Here is a 19,547-nt window from a genome sequence, read left to right as displayed (position 1 = left end):
AATCTGGGCTTCAGGGCCCACAAGAATATCATAGTATCAGTCAAGGTTGGAAGGGATCACAAGGATCATCTAGTTCCAACCCCCCTGCCATGGGCAGGGACACTCCACACTAGATCAGGCTTGCCAGAGCCTCATCCAGCCTGGTCTTAAACACCTCCAGGGATGGCGCCCCAACCACCTCCCTGGACAACCCACTCCAGGGCTTCACCACTCTCATAGTGAAGAACTTCCTCCTCACATCCAGCCTGAATCTCCCCACCTCCAGCTTCATTCCATTATATTTAGATTCTTAAACTCACCTTCACAGAGCCAGCTTGTTAAAGGGTTGAATACTTTTGAGTATAATCAATTTCATCTTCATCTTTCATTACAGCTGTGAGGTTGTTTTGAGAACCAAGGATTGGTAAAAGGTTACACAGGACAGACCAAAAAGATGCACCTTCATCTTTGTTTACTTCCTGTTCTTCTTCATGTCACACTTTCTTATCTTTACCAGTTTGCAGATGTTCAGAGAGGTAATCAATTTTCCAGCAAAACATTAATGAAACTTAGAATCTTTTATACATGTGTCTTGGTCCAGAGAGGGAAAGAGATTCCGTTCTTTTGAATATTCCCCTGTTATGAAGTTAGATGCACAAACAAGGCACAAATATCAACAGCCCTCGAGGGTATTTACTGACAGAATAATGGGGAGAGAGAGAGAGGGAGAAGAGGGAAAGAGGAAAGGAATTGTATTACCACACTCCCCCAAGATGGTTTGGGTCTGTGGAGGAAGGGTGCTGTTGCTTTGGCTTGGAGGAAATGTCATCCTTGTCAGTAGTGCTGTCCTCCACTGGAGGATGGGATGGAGAGATCCCAAAATCCAAGTCCAAGTCCTTCTCTGAGCAGCCCATTCAGCTCCATGATTTGCAGCAGGTAGGACTTAAGACACAGAGAGGGTTCCTCCTGGCCTGCTGCTTCCAGGTGATGTCTTTTCTCCTGTGTCTGTCCTTTTCTTTCCTTGTATTTTATTCTCCATTTTTCTTCTCCTGAGCAGGCATTGCTCAGGTCTTTTTTTCAGTCACAGGGTTTTTTAGGTATATGTCCAGGTGGTGAATCCATTGTCCTTTTCACCATCCTCCCTTTCAGGGGTAGCTGATGGGTAGAGATGATCTTGTCTATGCACATTCCAGAGAGCCATTATCCAGTGGTGTCTGCTCTCCATCCTCTCCCTTGGCAGCTATTGTCTGGGCAAGGAGCAAAGGTGATTTTATCTTTGTTGATTTACATCAAGAGAGACAAGATTTAGTCTCTTACAACATGTTAATGTGTGGCTATGCTTTGCTACATTACTTCATAACATTTGCATTAATGCAAATAGCAGTGTGAAGGTTACAAGAGAGGAAGCATTTACTGCATCACATGCTATTTCTGAGAAGAGATAGGATTACCATTTACCTTTGCAAGAAAGTACATGAGATTTTAAAGCAGGTGAAGCTATTCCTGATCAATAGCAAACCTCATTTGTATTTCAGTTCTTTGAGATACAGAGCTCAGAGTTGGAGTCACTGAATTCTTAACTTTCCTCATGAACTCAAGTGCTGGGCTGTAAATTACCTTATTTGTCTCTCCAACCATAAAGCAGAAGTGATAGTATTTCTTCCCTCCTTACTAATGTTGTGTGGGTAGTGAACACTCTCTGTAAACTTTGAAGAGGAATGCAATATCATTCTGTAAACAAAAATGAAACTTCCTAGGCCTTCCCCTTCTGTCTCTGCTCTGTTGGGTTTGTCCTTGATAGTATTAGTACAATGATCTTCCAAAACTGTATGCAAAGATTCAGTGTCAAAGTGCCCATCGTAGCAAGGTTGGGTGCTGAGTTGGAACACTGGCAACTCCTGGTTAATAAAGCATGCTCAACAAAACCAGCTGTTGAGCAGTGATGAGTACAGAATATATTAAAACTGAGTCAAACAGAAATTGATACTGATTTGACTATTTGTAATTGCTTTAGGACAAATGAAGAGAAAATGGGAAGAAAGACTGAAGAAAGTGGAAGAACTAGCATCTCACTATGAAAGAAACCCTCTGCCTCCAGTTTACAGACCAAAGCTATCCAAACCCTTTCTGCCAGCCTCTGTCTGGAAAATATTTTGTCGGCAGGCTGAAGCTTTTAATTATGTAAAAACCTGCAAAGAGGTAAATTACTGATTAAGTGACTGTCTCTATTCATTAAGTACTTAAAAGCTTGGTTGACAGTAAAGTCTTTACCAGGTTATAAGATATTTCTTCTTCACACCCCCCTCATGCCCCCTCCTATTCCTGATACAGCAAGTATTTTTCTTGTCCTTGTAGGAGACCGTGCTACACTGGAGGTAGCTCTAAGAAGTGCTAACATTTGAATTGATATGTGATGTTAACCTCTGACATTAAAAGTGCTTTTTGGCAACATGGTAGTTGATAGATTTGTTCCTTCTGAAGATGACCAAACTGTCAGGCTTGGCAGGAGAATGGAAAGGTAGTGAGAGTTGAGTAGGAAGAGAGAGAGGAAGGGAAAAAATGGCTGAGGACAAAAAAGATGCATGAAAGGCAGAAACAAAACAATACAGCTCTCCCATGCCATCAGAGTAACAAGCTCAAATGAAAAGCAGCCATGAGCCAAATAAATGCTATGCAAAATGTTTTCAGTTTAATACTTTTCAAATTGATTACTGATTTTGAAAGAAGCCACCAGGGTTTTCCTCCACACTGTTTTAGGTGTTTTGGTGAGTGTGGTGGTCTGGCCCTGCCCTGGAGGCCAGATGCCCACCAAAGCTGCTCTATCACTTCCCTCCTAAGTAAAGAGGGAGAGAAGGGGGGGAAAAAAAATAAAATAACAGAAGCCAGTAATAGGATAGGAGCAATTTTAATAACACTAATAAGCAAACAGCAATAGACCACACAGAAGCAAAAAGCAGAGAGAGAGAGATGTTAGTCTACTTCCCATCAGCAGGACGATGGTCGGTCTCAGGAAGCAGAGGTCTCTAAGTGAGGTGGTTAGTTGGGAGGATAGATGCCATGGATGAATCCCCACACTTCCTTCTTTCACTTCATTCTTATACCTGAGCTGACATCATATGGTATGGAATACCTCTTTGGCCAGTCTGAGTCAGCTGGCTCAGCTGTGTCCCCTCCCAAGGTTTTGCCCACCCCTCAATGTACTCTTGGGGCAGGGCAATGTTGAAAGGACACAGCCTGGATACTGGATTCAACAGTAGCCAAAGCACTGCTGTGTTATCAACTACTGCTGCAAAAAACACGGCACTAGGAAGATGCTGTGAGGAGGATTAACTCCAGCTCAGTCCAACCCACTACAGCGAGCCTGACAGCCTGTTTTCCAAAATGCACTCTCTGGCTTGGCAGTAGGTTGGGTCTGGGGATAGTTTTTTTTGCCATTTGGGGTCTTGGTTGTGTTTTTGTTGGTTTGTGGTTTTGGATGGCTTGTGTTTTCCATTTTCTTTTCAGTTTTCCTTTTTTTTTTTTGATTTAGATAATAAGAGAATCTACAGAATATTTACTGTAAAGCCATATGCTGCCTTTATGTTTGTGAGGCTGCTCCTTTCAGGACATTGTTCCTCCTCCCGTCACAGAGTAAACAGTTTAATGCACAACAAAGAAAAGCTTCAACTTTCTGCTCATGTAACTGAAATCAGAATGATGTCCTTCATTAAAACCAGATGCTACTTAACTTGAAAGGGGATCAGTGATCTACTTACAGCTTTCTAGTATTCACTAACCTCTAATTACTAAGCAATTAGTGTCAAATAGGGCCTTCTGAAGAGTTTAACTGGTTCTTTGCATAAGAAAAGTCAATCTTTTTATTTTTAAAGGATGTTCATGTATTTGCCTTAGAGAAGAACACACAGAGTGGGCAGAGACTGTACCTTGTGACAACATACAAAGAGCTTTGGTTTTATTACACGTGAGTATTTGGAGAGATGCCCTATATGCTACCACAAGACAGGAGCATACTGGATATACTACACACTAATAGTAATAGCTATTCCTGGGTAGCTACTCCCAGTAGCCATAATGGGTAGCCTGAGGTTTGATCTTGTCCATGGAGAAAATCCTCTTAAGGACAAACCAATCAATTCTATAGTAGGTTTCAAATTTCTTCAGAGTTGCAGACTGCCATTTCCTGTGAATTAAGGACTCTGTCAGCTGTACTTAAGTCTAATAGCAGTAGATTTGCCTTTGCTGTCAGCTTTCCTCAAGGGATTACATCAACAGGAGACAAAAACATGTCTATGATTAGTCATACATTAATTTAAGTGGGCATTAATATGTCTGGTTACTAATTTACAGTTTTGTGTGATGTAATTTAAAGAATTGACAAATTGAGCATATGCTAAACTTTTGTCTAGGTTTAGCTGTATCTGCAGCTAAACTACAGCAGTCACTCTTAACTCCTGATAACCCCTCCCTAGTAGGGAAGGGAAATAGGGAAAAGGAGACCCACAGGTTACAATGAAAACAGATTTAATGAAATAGCCAAATGGTACTAATGCCAGCACTAAATGTATGAAGTTATACTCAGCCCAGCAAAAGCGCAGCAGTCACAACATCCAGGAAGGTAGTCCCTGAGAACAGAAGGCAGAGGAGCAGGAGGTGAAGCCCAAGCACAAGACTAGCAGGAAGCTACCCTGCCCTTAGGGAACTTCTTCCTTTATACTGCGTGTGATACTCATGGCATGGGATACAGCTGTGAGCTAACTGGAGTCAGCTGTCCTGGCTGACTCAGGGCTGCTATTGGCCTGCAGCCCATGGCTGGCCTGGGATTCTGTCCTAGCAAAACCAGGACAACTACTCCCCCAATTTTTGGTTTTATAATAAGACATGACTTATGAGATGAAAGACTCCTGGTGTTGTAATATGTATATGAAAAGTAATCTTGATTTTTTTCGGCTCAACTTGAAAATTAGCCTGTGTAATCTCATTTTTAGTGTCTTAAGACATATGAGGAGTTACTTATTTTTTCACTCTAGTTTCCATAATTCCCTAAATTCTCAACAGCCTTTCTCTTGACAGTGTGTATTATAAGGCTTGGGGGAGAACACATTACACACTTAAAATCTAGGCCAGACATTTGCTGGTCAGTTACAAGTTTTTCTAAGCATTCTATGGCTGCTACTCTGTTTAAGTATGGGTGGCTGAGTGAAAAATAGAAGAATATTTAAGACTTGTGGCATCCTTGTTTGCAACTGATAAGCACGTGTAAAGTTTATCACAAGAGGTTGTGGTCTGTGTAAAGTTTATCACAAGAGGTTGTGCTCTGGTTTTATTTTTCCTTAGCAAAGGTTATAAAACAAGTCTTATGCATTGCTATGAAGTAATTCCTGAACAAGATGTTTGCAAACTTTATTTTGATTTGGAGTTCTACAAACCAGCAAATCCTGGTGCAGATGGCAAGAGCATGGTCGCAAAGTTAATTGAGGTAAACCACAGCAATGTCTTATCATAAGTTAATACAGATTAGGTGCTGTTGCAGTCTGAACTTCAAACCCCATAACACTTTGCTTCAGTCAGCACTATCATTTTTGAAGGTGGCATGACATGAATAACAGCAGCAGGTTCCACTCAATCCATGACATGCATTATCTTGATTGCTCTGTAGTAAAATGAAAAAGAATTGTGGATTCTTTTTCTTAGTGGACATTTTTGATAAAGTACTCCTTTAATTAAACATGTTCCCCAATAGTGTGGCCAGCAGGAGCAGGAAAGGCATTCTGCCCCTGGACTCAGCACTGGTTAGGCCACACCTTGAGGACTGTGTCCAGTTCTGGGCCCCTCAGTTTAAGAAGGACATCGAGATACTTGAACGTGTCCAGAGAAGGGCAACAAGGCTGGGGAGAGGCCTTGAGCACAGCCCTGTGAGGAGAGGCTGAGGGAGCTGGGGTTGTTTAGCCTGGAGAAGAGAAGGATCAGGGGTGACCTCATTGCTCTCTACAACTACGTGAAGGGAGGTTGTAGCCAGGAGGGGGTTGGCCTCTTCTCCCAGGCAAGCAGCACCAGAACAAGGGGACACAGTCTCAAGCTGTGCCAGGGGAAGTTTAGGCCGGAGGCGAGGAGAAAGTTCTTCACAGAGGGAGTTGTAAGACATTGGGATGTGCTGTCCAGGGAGGTGGTGGAGTCACCATCCCTGGAGATGTTGAAGAGAGGATTGGACATGGCACTTGGTGCTGTGGTCTAGTAGGCATGAGGTCTGTGGTGACAGGTTGGACTTGATGATCTTTGAGGTCTCTTCCAATCTTATTGATTCTATGATTCTAAGTGAAAGGAAAAACTCTAAAATGTTGGTGTTTGGAATGCCTATATTCACTGTGGGTTTACTGACATGGTAAATTTGCTTTTGTAGATTGTTTTAGGTGCTCTGCCACTTCAAAGCTGTGCATGTGAATTCCTCACTGCAGCATCAGTAACAGTTCCATTCAGACATTCCTCAGTTCATTTTTTTGCCAGCTGGTGCAGTCTTTTATCAAGGCTTGGATAAATCCCTCCTGATTTTAGGTGTCTTCTGATTGGCAGTTTGTTATAGTTGAGTTAAATGACGATGTAGAGGATATCATGTGACTGCACTTACCAATTTGGTACCTAAAGATCTCTGCTAATTATCAATTTTGTTAAATAGTGCAAATTCGGTTAGCAAATGAGGTCCACTGCAAATTCAGTAAGACAGAGGTGGACAATAAAGCAGGTTTTTAGGCTATTATCTTCTGTTCTAATAAAGTCTCCATGTGAGTGGCCATTTATTTGTGAGACTTCTGATGCTTACATGTCCCTAACTAGGAAGGAAGGAGGGAAAAAGGTGATTGAAACATCTTCTGTTTTCTGCTTAGTGTTCATTGAGTCATACTTATGAACTGAGTAATCATAACAGGGAGTTAGCACAGCAACCCTTTGTAACATCATAGCTTCTGTCTTCCACTCAAGGCAAGCCTGCATTACACACTGGGGGTGTGAACAGCTCGGTGGTGGAAAAAACCCGGAAGATACAGCCACTAAATTAGCCTTTGACCTGAAAAACTGCTCAGCTTACCACTGCTGGTATATTCAGTGACTTCAGGAAATACAGTCTATGTCAAACTTGGTTAAAATTTGCTATGCTATGAGTTTGGATTAGAATTGAATTAAATTGTGTGTTTAAAATGAGGACAAACACTTGAACAGAAGACGTAAAATCTACATTTGTGTTAGGTTTTATGGATAGCACTGTAGCCTAATTGATGTTTATCATTTCAGCTTGTCAGCCAAAAATTAAAAGAGCTTTATGATGTAAATTGTTCAGCCAAAGAAGTCCTGAACTTAGATTCCAGTACTGATGAAAAACTTAGTCGACACTTAATATTTCTTCCCCAAAATACTGTCTTTAAGGACAATATGCACGTTGGTAAGTACGTTCTTTTCTCTTAAACCTAGAAAGAAAAGGTGAGCTTTTGACTTTGCACAGTGCCCTCTCACATTTGTGTATTTGTTTTGGTGGAATAATACATGGAAACAAGTCTGTAGTCAAGGTGGAAATGAATACCTATTTCATTCAGGGCAAGAGGAAACAGCCTCAAGTAGTGCCAGGGGAAGTTTAAGTTGGAAAATTTTCTTCACTGAAAGGGTTGTCAGACATTGGAACAGGCTGCTTAGAGAAGTGGTTGAATCACCATCCCTGCAGATGGTTAAAAGAGATGTAGACGTGGTGCTGAGGAACCTGGTTTAGCAGTGGACTTGGTATGTTAGTATAATGGTTGAGCTCAATGCCCTTAAAGGTGCTCTCCATTCTTGGCAATTTTATGATGATTTCTCAGCTCATGTTCTACTTTCTTTTTCTATAATCAGCATTTGTGTTTGCACAAGTTGTCCCTGCTTCAAAAAGTATTTTGCACATACTTTTAAGCCACTGTTTCGGAAGCACTGAGGTGTTAACAATGAGCATTAAGAAGAGTTAATGTTGACATTTGTAAATGCTTCTTGAATATGTATTCAGTATGGTGGAAAGCAGAATCATAGGCATACATTGAATAGTGAGGGCACTACAGAGTATTAGCTGAGTTTTGTCTGAGTGAATGAGGAACTGATGGAAAAGAACTTGCCCAGTGGTGGAATTAAAATCTCAATCAACCTATAAGTGCAGAACTTTGGGTTCTGCAGCTGCATTGCACCTGCAGCCTTGGTTGTTATTATTTGAGTGTTTTATTTTGTAACCTTTATTCCTTATTGTGCTTGTTTCAAACAAATAGGATGGGGGAAAAGAAGCAGAAATGCTGTTACATAGTACTGAGTTAATCATCTCATGAGTTATTAGAAGGGGGGAACTTAGATTTGTGAAATGTAGCTCTACTGTTTGTGTCCAGAAGGAACTGTGACACCAGCAGCAGGATTACAAGAAGTTGTGTTTTGTTCCTGAGTTTACATGTTGGGTTCACACTTTTGGTCCCACTCAGGTTCCTGCTTTTGTCATGCCCAGTCTCCCTTTTCCTTTCTCACCCTTATCTCTGTTTCTAGCTCTATATTTTCTGTCGTTCCAGTTTTGAGTAAAGCTTATACTGTATTTCTTCTTTTTTTCATACCTCCTGTGGTTTTTATGTAGCTTCTTACTGTGCACTATGTCCTAGGAGGGGGGGGTGATTGTAGGGAGCACAGGGAAGACAGGCTCTTTGCTTTTAGTTATTAATAACAGCACAGTCATGTTACATTTAATGGCACAGTGCTGGGCTTCTTTCTAGCCTGGTGCAGCATTAGAAAGGATCTTGTTTTCCTTTAGAATGGTCCAGTTATTTCATGTTCCACTAGATCAAAATTGTGTAGGGTTGACACAGGTTTTGTGTTGCTATGAGGAATCTAATCCTCAGCATGAACAGCTGAAGGGGTAAAGCATGGGCTAAGCATCACTTCAGGACAAAATTCAAACCCTTACTCTGAAACAAAGAAGGGTTTTTTCTAAGATGAGAAACCCCTCATTTCTCATTCTTAGGAGCTCTGGAATCTGTGTCCCTAAACCTTGGAAGGAGTAACTCATGTGGCAGTCTAAGCAGATTGTCAAGGTAACAAGCAAATGCTTATACCACAGGCTGCAGCCCCAAGTGTGACACAGAGCAGTTCTTCTTAAGTGACAAGATGGGACTGGATGTGGCACTTGGTGCCATGGTTTAGTAGTCGTGAGGTCTTCGGTGACAGGTTGGACTTGATGATCCTTGAGGTCTTTTCCAGCCTTACTGATTCTATGATTCTACATTAGTAATAGCTAAAAAGCTCAAAGACTTAAATGTAATTACTGCAGTTTTTAGTTCAAAACTGTGGCCTTCAACTTCTCTGCCTCTGTAAAACTCTTAAGTAATTATATGGATGATAAATAATTAGGTATGGCAGCAATGTTAGCCTGTGATTTTGACAACTAAATTACATTGGTCAGTTCTTTCAAGCAGAAGCTTGAAGTGTTGATTCTAGCCCATTAGGTAAGTGTTCTGTCTCTCCACTGTGAGTGCATCTGGCATGTTTACTGTCAGACTTCAAATCTATTTAGAGATTGTGTATTCATGTCCTGCCTTTCCCTTTTCAACAAGATGGTGAAGTTGCAGCAAAACCTGATTACATTTTATGGTTGAAATAGGTAAATATCAGTGTTAAATTCATGCATGTCACCAATAATCCTGTGCTCTGGTAACCTGCTTGACAAATCTGGCTCGAAACATTTTAACTCCCCATGCAGTGCTACAGGCTGGGGTCAGAGTGGCTGGAGAGTGGCCAGGCAGAGAGGAACCTGGGGGTACTGGTTGATGGTAGGCTGAACATGAGCAAGCAGTGTGCCCAGGCAGCCAAGAGGGCCAATGGCATCCTGGCCTGCATCAGGAACAGTGTGGCCAGCGGGAGCAGGGAGGTCATTCTGCCCCTGTACACTGCACTGGTTAGGCCACACCTCGAATACTGTGTCCAGTTCTGGGCCCCTCAGTTTAGGAAGGAGGTTGACTTGCTGGAACGAGTCCAGAGAAGGGCGACGAAGTTGGTGAGGGGTTTGGAACACAGCCCTGTGAGGAGAGGCTGAGGGAGCTGGGGTTGCTTAGCCTGGAGAAGAGGAGACTCAGGGGTGACCTTGCTGCTCTCTACAACTACCTGAAGGGAGATTGTAGACAGACAGATGTTGGTCTCTTCTCCCAGGCAGCCAGTATCAGAACAAGAGGACACAGTCTCAGGCTGTGCCAGGGGAGGTTTAGGTTGGATGTTAGGAAGAAGTTCTATACAGAGAGAGTGATTGCCCATTGGAATGTGCTGCCTGGGGAGGTGGTGGAGTCACAATTACTGGAGGTGTTCAGGAGACATGATACGGTGCTTGGTGCCATGGGTTAGTTGCTTAGGTGGTGTTGGATGATAGGTTGGACACGATGATCTTGCAGGTCTCTTCCAACCTGGTCTGGTCTATTCTATTCTATTCTATTCTATTCTATTCTATTCTATTCTATTCTATTCTATTCTATTCTATTCTACTCATCAGTGTTAAATTCATGCATGTCATCAATAATCCTGCACTCTGGTAACCTGCTTGACAAATCTGGCTCAAAGCATTTTAACTTTGTGCAATGTACTCTGCTATAGTAAATAACTAAAAATTGCAGATAGCTGCATAAAGTAATTTCACTAAATCCATGTAAAAATGCACTCTTTGAGGTGATGGGAAGATTATGTTTAAAGTGAAGAGGGTAAATATTTTTTTCACAGTCAAGTATTTTTTTAATTCATCATTGTGGTGTTCTGTTGTAAGGAAAAGAGGCAAAGGGGAAGATTGTTGCTGTATGATACAATTAATATAGACACAGCTGCTTATTTTCAGCTTGGTTCTCTAATTTGTTGTTTAAAAAGTACAAATTCTTGCCAAGCATGGATCTCTTAGTTACTGACCAGAACCATTTTGGGTGGTAAGTCAAAATATTTTTCTTTAATAAAAAAGAAGAAAAAATCCAGGAGGAGAAAAAAAAAAACAAAACCCAAACTCCAACCACTGCCATCTTGGCTGTTTTAAAAATTGTTTAGGATGAGTTAGTGGTATTTATGTGGCATTGGATGTGGCACTTGGTGCTATTGTTTAGTCATGAGGTCCAGAGAAGGGCAACCAGGCTGGGGAGAGGCCTGGAGCACAGCTGTACGAGGAGAGGCTGAGGGAGCTGGGGTTGCTTAGCCTGGAGAAGAGGAGGCTCAGGGGACACCTCATTGCTGTCTACAACTACCTGAAAGGTGGTTGTAGCCAGGAGAGAGTTGGTCTCTTCTCCCAGGCAACCAGCACCAGAACAAGAGGACACAGTCTCAAGCTGTGCCAGGGGAAGTTTAGGCTTGAGGTGAGGAGAAAGATCTTCACTGAGAGAGTTGTTCACCATTGGAATGTGCTGCCCAGGGAGGTGGTGGAGTCACCATCCCTGGAGGTGTTCAAGAGGGGACTGGACGTGGCACTTGGTGCCATGGTCTAGTCATGAGGTCTGTGGTGACAGGTTGGACTTGATGATCTTTGTGGTCTCTTCCAACCTGGGTGATACTGTGCTAGAGGTCTGTGGTGACAGGTTGGACTTGATGATCTTTGAGGTCTCTTCAACCTTGGTGATTCTGTGAATAAACTAGGATATGAACTGACATCTTGGATGATTTTTTTTCTGTGAGGAGCCATGCAGGGTCTTAAATATGATTAAAAACATCTAGTATGTCATGTTTAAGATTAGTTACTACTTACAATACAGGGGCTGAGTTCAGAGCTCCTGTAAGAAAGCATAGGAGTTGATGTAGGTGCACAGGAAAGCTGCAGAGATCAATGAATTTGCATTGATTTACATGGCTGACAAATCCAAAATATAAAAATGAGTTAAGGAGGTGATTGCCAAACCACCTTGCTTCTCAGTTCTCTATTCCCAGTAGTAAAATTGCAAAGGGGAAGATTGTTCCTGTATGATACAATTAATACAGGCACAGCTGTTTATGTTCACACATTCTTAAAACAAAAAGTACAGCATTTTTCCAAGCATGAGTTTCTTGGTTGCTGACCAGAACTATTTCATGCAGTCAGCTGGTCAAAAGATTTTGCTTTAAAAAAATCCAGAAGGGTTAAAAAAAAGCCCCAGCTCCAACCACTTCCATCTTTGTCTGTTGTGAAAAATGTTTGCACAGGAACTGTTAAATTCTTTCTTGATTCATGAAGGACATCATCTGCCTTGGGGTTGTTCCGCTTGTTTGTTTTTAAGGTAACTTCGTGAGAACCATTTTGCAGCCTGCCATAAGGTTAGTGGAGAGTAAAGCTGCTGCTGCGATTCCAGAAGGAGCAGGACATGTATTGCAGTGTTCTGCAGAAGGAGTTGGCTTAGATGGTTCTCCTGAAAACATCAGAGCTGTTGAAGATGCTTCCAAAGGCTGGCCAGCCACTGCTCACCAAACAAAGGAGATGGCAACATCACAACAGGGAGAAAACGTGGACTTTTCCTTTCTGATAGTAAATGATAAAGAAGGCAACAAGCAACTTTTTGTGGATCTAGGTAAATATAAGAAGTGCTTTTAAACCTCTTTTGGATGCAACCAGGGTTAAGATATGAGATGTTTCTCAGTCTTTGATTACAATTACAGTGTTTGTGTGGTCGGAACTTAAACCAACTACAGTACGTGCTGGGACTGTGATCACAAATGCTGTACCTGAAAGCAGCCTTACATTCTTGGTCCATGGAACTTCTTATGTTACTACATTTCATCATCTTACTCTGAAGTTTGAAGAAACTCTTTCTGCACAAGGCTCTCTAATTGATTCTGTTCCTAATGACTTACATATGCTGCTCTTTGGGTTAAAAGAGGATGGCATGCATTGCATTTTTGTCATTTCACTTGCATTAGAAGCCATTTTGTTACTGAACCAGTCTTACAGGCATGGCTTCTGCACCGTTCTGCACGTATGAATTGAGCCTGCTTATCCTATTTGCAATGGCAGTTGTTTAAGTGTTGATGACAGAATAATCAAAATCATGGGTTGGGTGCTTCATGGCCCAGCTGGGTTTAGCCTGTTCACGGTATAAAAATGTTACACATCTCCAGAAGCACAACACCCACAGTCAAACTGAAGTTTTGAGAGTTCCACCTTTCTCTATCCCCAGATCTGGTTTCTCTGCTTTTTTGCCCTCAGTGAAACAAAAGTAGTTCAGCACCTTTTTGTAGAGCAGTGTTATGTACTTGAGGACTTTATCTTGTTTCTTTCTCAGACTTCCCTGAAGAACCCCCATTCCTTCACTCTTCTCATGACATTTGGGATCACTTTTCTTGCTGGCCTCTTCAGCGTCTCCCAACACTCTGCCTGCAGGAGGCTTCCCCACTACTAATTGGCACTTGGCACTTGGCACTTACTGTGCAAAATTTCTTCAAGCATATTCATGAACAGAAATTAAACAAACAAGCTGACTGTGTCACCTTTCAAGAATTCAATGTTAATCCATTAGGTAATGTTACACGTATTACCTGACAACTGGAAAGCTAAAATCAAAGTAACTGGAAATACTGAATGAAACTACATCAGAAGACTGTGGTGAGGAAAAGCTACCTGACATGCTTGTTATTAGTTCTTTAAGTTCTTTTATCTTCGTAAAAAATTAAATGCAAGCCACAAATAAAGCACCCACCAACCTCCTCAGTAAGTTCTTAGATTAAACAATGTTTATCACAATATCATAGTATCAGTCAGGGTTGGAAGGGACCACAAGGATCATCTAGTTCCAACCCCCCTGCCATGGGCAGGGACACCCCACGCTAGATCAGGCTGGCCAAAGCCTCATCCAGCCTGGTCTTAAACACCTCCAGGGATGGCACCCCAACCACCTCCCTGGACAACCCATTCCAGGGCTTCACCACTCTCATGGTGAAGAACTTCCTCCACACGTCCAGCCTGAATCTCCCCACCTCCAGCTTCATTCCATTCCCCCTGGTCCTATCACTACCTGATATCCTGAGAAGTCCCTCCCCAGACTTCTTGTAGCCCCCTTCAGATACTGGAAGGCCACAATTAGGTCACCTCGGAGCCTTCTCTTCTCCAGACTGAACAGCCCCAACTCCTTCAGTCTGTCCTCACAGGAGAGGTGCTCCAGCCCTCTGCTCATCCTCGTGGCCCTGCTATGGACACGCTCCAGCACATCCATATCCCTCTTGTAATAGGGGCTCCAGAGCTGGACGCAGTACTCCTTTGTTTGTTTGATTGGTTTTGACACTGGAGTCCATAGAAAACATTAAGTTTGATGAACGTGAAGTCCTTTCCGGTTAAAATAATGGTGCACCTCACACAATGTGGAAAGTACCAATTTCTTACACTGAAGGGAAACTTTTAGCAATATTGATGTCAGAATGATTAAAATGCCTATGCAGAAGTGTTGAGTGTGTGTCTTCATGCTTCTAAAACAAACAGAAAAGGTGCATGTGAGCATGATCTTGCTTTGTTGCAGTTCTTTTATGGGATGTGAGACGCAGTCAGTAATCGTTTCTGTCCATTCCCTTGACCTGTAGCTTTGGCTAAGGAAAAATGTTTAATTTAAAAGTGCTAAGTATCTTAGCTCCTAGCCAGCATTGTTATGTTAAGGAACACTTTTTTTTTTCCCCCTGTAGGAGTTTATACAAAGAACAGAAATTTCCGGATGTATAAATCATCAAAAGCAGGAAAAAACGTGATGCTGAAGATAGCAGAGGATAATAAGTTTGTGCCTAGCTGTGAGGATGGCGTTTCCTTGGAAGAAGCATATTTTCTTTCCTCTTTGATCTGCAACGTTAGGCAAGTGCTTCATTTCAGTGGAACTTGAGCTGTTTTGAAATGCACATTGGAGTGATTTTTCTCCTGCAGCGGTTAGGAATAATTGCTGTCGAGGGTCAGTTATGCCATGAACATTGTTACTGTGTCACTTAGGAGTTTTAATACCACCAGACATATGGTACAGCATCTGAGTTGTGCCTTATTTCTCTGTACACACTAAAAATGACAACATGTAGCTATTACTTAGTTCAATTCTGTATAGTTCTGAAAGGAAAAAAATTAGATTTACAGTCAAGTAGCTATGAAGAATCTAAATATTTTCTAAAGTGTGATTGAAAAAGCTAAGAAGAATTTTTTTTGTACATGCTTCCTTGCATACCAGATTTCCCATTTGGTATAGATACCTTCCTTGGTTGGATACAGCTGCATACAATAATCAAGTTTTCTGTATCTAAACCTCTGGTATGTCTGACCCTTCACTATCATAAGATGATGCTAATCATTACTGCAGCAGAAAGACAGCTTGAAAGGTACCTCCAACTACAGGGTATGTCTGTAATGTTTTTGTTAAAAATACATGTTTGTGGTGACTTAAATTTGTATCCTGAAATGTTAATTATCCTGAACTGATGCCAGTAATCCCATAGCATAAGTTGTGTAGTGTATTCAGATCAGAGGTGTCAGCTGTGTCTGCCAGAAATATGGGTGAGAGATTCTGCTATGTTGAATTTAGTCTTCTGTGATCATCTGGCTTCCAGCTTGTCATACAGCAAGGAAAAGTAGTTAATTGTAGAGGGGGGGGGAAAAAGCAACTGAAACCTTTCACAGTGTGCGTATGCAGAAATGGTACACTAGGGCAAATACTGCTGGAAGAGTGATGACCAACCAGCATTCTCATGGGCTGGGTCCCGGGATTTTTGCCAGGGACCAAATTTTGCTGCTCTGAAGGAGGAAACACTGCAAGCCAGAGGAAACTCTCAAAATGAGAAGACAAAGATCTACGGGGATGGAGGTTAACCTGCAAGGACCTCTGCAGGGCATGTGAACCAAAACTCTTCCTCCAGCTGCAGCAGGGCCACCTAAAGCCAGTAGCCCAGGACTGTGTTATGTTATGCCATGCCATCCAGATGATGCTGTGTTACACTATGTTTACCGTGCTGTGTTATGCTATAAGACTCACATTTGCCTTTACATTCTCTCTTTTATTCAGAGAAAGGGATGACACAAAAGTTCTGTCATCTGGCTTTTCAGAAGAGGATAGAAAGATGTCTGCCTTTTTAAACAGTAAAACTGCCAGAAGTAGTAGAGGTACCTCAAGCCTTTTCTATTATACAGGAGAAAAAGTACTCTTAAATTAGATATGCTGTGATTTACAGACCTGATAACCATACCTGCCATGCTTTGACCCTGTTCCTTCTGTACCTTGGGGTGGGGAGTAGTAGCTTAAATAATCTGTAGGAGACTATTTAAGGATTTGGTGTGATGCAGGCACATTTTCTGTCTATGGTCTATATAATGTGTAATAGCAGTGTTACAATTACACATTAGGCTGGCAAAGCCAGTAACCCTATCTATGTGTGGCCTTGATTTGAACAGATTCCATGGAAGGTTACCAGGATTCACCATATCCGGAAATTGATTCCTTTGTTCGTTCTTTGGTTAATAAAGATGGGGTCCAAGGAGGTAAAGACTGCTTTACTACTTAACAAATGGGTGTTCTGCAGCAGTCTTTTAAAAGAAGTTTGGTGTTTTTTCCCCCTAGGGATCCGACAGTGGAATTATTTCTCCCTGGAAGAGATCCTTGTATATGACATTTCTGGTTACCGGTGGTGTGAAAATATTGGAAGAGCTCACAAAAGTAACAACATAATGTATGCTCTTTTACTCCTCACTGTTCACTTTAAACCAGCTTGCTTTATTTATTTACTGCTCAACTGCTGTTCTGCAAAAAGTGCTGAAAAACTTAAGGATAGAATCAGCATCTGTTACTTACTGCTCTCTGGCTCTCTGAGGATACAAAGGCTTTTGAAAAACCAAACCAAACCAAGGCACCAAAAAAACCCCACCAAAACCAAACCAAAACCAGAAACACACACATAAAACAAAAAAGAAAGCAAGCAAAGCCCCACTAACTTCTTTCCCCCCACAAAATTTACTTTGTGATAACTGAATTTGTATGTCTAATATTTCTCTGAAGTTTTCTTCATAGAAGAACATTCTGCTATTTAAAAACAGGTGTCTAAAGAACTAACACACAAGTCAGAGTATGTTCAACTTAAGTGCTTTGATGCATCTTAGCTAAGAAGCTGATCAATCAGAAAGGAGATAAGAAAACAGACCACTTCTAAATTAATGTTTAGTGCATTTAAAACTGTATTCTGACGTTATCAAAATGACCAAGAGAACTCCTGCCACTTCAGTCCAAATGAGTTTTGCTTGTGAATCCACAAAAGTAAGTGAAAAGTCAGGGATTTTTATCTTAGATGATGTTAGAATTGCAGTGAATCATTAGAAATGTTTAGAGTTAAAAATAAATCTGTGTAATGTTTAAAATAACTGAGATAAGGAATGTGTTTGTTGAGAAACGAGGGTATAAAACACCCCCCAGCCACTACACCAGGTGAACATGGTGCTTTCTCAAGCAAATCCCTTGAAGCTTGGTGTTTCTAAAGCACAGCTGAAAAAAGCTGGGTTGTGTAATCAGTCGACAGGAAACAGTGATTTTACCTGGCTTTTATAATGGAAATGTCTGTAACAGCAGCAGCAGCAACAACAATCTTATCTTAAGGGTAGGTCACACATACTAATCTTACTTTAACGATCTTTAATTCCAAGATTAATGTAACGAAGTTGCCTACATTTCACTTTTGAATCTTAGTCTTAAAAGAAACATGTTTTCAACTTAAGGGCCCTGAAATCTATTGGAAAAAACAAGAGTCTACAAAATAAGTATCTAATGTATATATGTCAGGGTATGAAAGCCATGTCCATACAAAGTATGCTCACTTACTGTGAGTTTCCTACTATAGGCATTTACTTCATTTATGTGCTGTTACGAAACCTAAACTATTTCATTCTTAGGATTCTGGTAGATCTAAAGAAGGAAGTCTGGTATCAAAAGTGCCACGATCCTGTCTGCAGAGAAAAAAACTTCAAATCACAAAGTATGTATTCTGCAATTTCTACGCAATTATACTTAATACTTTTTGGAATGTTAACTTTAATTAATGCCCTATATTTGATTTAGGTTTCCCACTACCACCTAGGATATGTCTCCCATTTCTTTTCAAAGAGGTATGTTTTGTTCCTATTGATATACTGAAGTTCTTGAGTAAAGCTGTCTCTGGAAGCTATGGAAGTCCCCACTGACACAATCTGATTTGCTCCATACATCAGTTAACACTGGTACAGAAGCAGCTATGCTGGTGCACTAGCTCCATGTAGTAAATTTTAAGTTTTCCAGCAGCAGATCTAGCACAAAAGAAGTCAGCACAGATAAAGCTGAGTTACTGGAAAAGCCTGACTGCACCTGGGACTATCTTCTGTTTTGGTCTGAACAGCAGTTCCCAGTGCATAAACCGGCAAGGCCCCACTGCAGGTGCAGAATGGAAAAACTGCCCCAGAGCAGCTCTGCTGTGCATGTTTGATTTCATACAGGGCCACCTAAAATAGAAGTGCTTCTTGAAGACTTGAGTCAGTCAGAATCAAATTTAAGTCAGTGACCTGCAAATCTGAAGTTCACTCAACTCCACTATATTAAAAGCAATTGTGTTTACCTATGTGGGTAGAGTATTTAAATGGACCTGATACGGCACCTCGATTCTGAGCCCTAACCATAGTTGTTTTCCACTGAGTAGGCAGTAAGAGTTGGCATCTTTGCAACTTCTACATTTTCAAATTTCATTCTGGAGAATGGCATGTTAAGCTCTACTCAAGCAGATCAACAGCTATTAGTGCTACTTCATAGAAAGTGGAATTTAAATGCATTTTCAGATCTTTGAACAGATGCTAAAATTAGTTTTGACCTTATACTGCTTTAAGGAACTGTATACAATAGACTACTTGGAGCTTGCTAGAAAACCAGCAAACATATTCCTATCAAAATAGGCTTCCACAGGTTAAGGTGGCCATAAATTAACACGATGACTTGTTGGCCAGCTTCCTGTAGTACCCATTATACATGACAGTACAAGTTTCAATCTTTGAGATAAGAGCAATTAAAAGTACAAGGACTGTTTGCATATGGACTAAGTAAGTGTTCTTGTTTCTAAAAGGAAGAATGTACAGGAATGGATGGAAGGGGGAACACTGAAGAAGTAAACCTGCGTTCTAATGTGTCAGACTTGTCAAACAGCTCAGTATCTCTAGAAAAAAGCTTGTCTCAAGACTCCCTGTTGTCAGACAGTAAGTGGTACAATGCAAGTGATGATGCCTGTTTCCTAGAAGCTACTGAAGATGTGGAACTAGCTGAAGCTGCAAATGCTAGTCTGAATCATGCCATGGAAGAAATTCCTGATGAAGTTCTTTTGGAAGCTTTAAGGGAACAGAACACTTGCCATAAAGAAGGCAGCTAGCCACAGACCTGGCTGGCTGGCTGACAGCCTGCTAACAATGAAACTTGTTTATCTCACATGCCTTCTGTGACAGATGGTGCAACACCGTTTAAAAGTGCCCTTCCAGAGCTGTAAGGCAGAGAACAGAGTGACTGTGGACAAACAAGTATCCTCAAACTGTATCATCTTCAACAGGCAAAGGAGGTCATGGAAGATTACAAGGGGGCTGCACTAAAAAC

The 19,547-nt window shown here is 41.4% G+C and overlaps 1 protein-coding gene across 1 annotated transcript; it reads left to right on the top strand.

Annotated features, from left to right (window-relative positions):
* Nucleotides 1-1,861: 1,861 nt before the first annotated feature.
* Nucleotides 1,862-19,531, top strand: PRIMPOL (primase and DNA directed polymerase). Its single transcript, XM_009910868.2, has 12 exons — nucleotides 1,862-2,178; nucleotides 3,849-3,940; nucleotides 5,314-5,455; nucleotides 7,261-7,408; nucleotides 12,228-12,515; nucleotides 14,614-14,776; nucleotides 15,966-16,063; nucleotides 16,352-16,438; nucleotides 16,518-16,626; nucleotides 17,837-17,919; nucleotides 18,003-18,049; nucleotides 19,030-19,531. The coding sequence occupies exons 1-12, from the start codon at nucleotides 1,999-2,001 to the stop codon at nucleotides 19,327-19,329; spliced, it is 1,737 nt and encodes a 578-aa protein (XP_009909170.2). The 5' UTR covers nucleotides 1,862-1,998; the 3' UTR covers nucleotides 19,330-19,531.
* The last annotated feature ends 16 nt before the right edge of the window (nucleotides 19,532-19,547 follow it).

Source organism: Dryobates pubescens, chromosome 1, assembly GCF_014839835.1.
Source record: "Dryobates pubescens isolate bDryPub1 chromosome 1, bDryPub1.pri, whole genome shotgun sequence".
Lineage (NCBI taxonomy): Eukaryota > Metazoa > Chordata > Aves > Piciformes > Picidae > Dryobates > Dryobates pubescens.
Note: the sequence above shows the minus strand (reverse complement) of the source record. Positions and strands in the feature narration are given on the sequence as shown.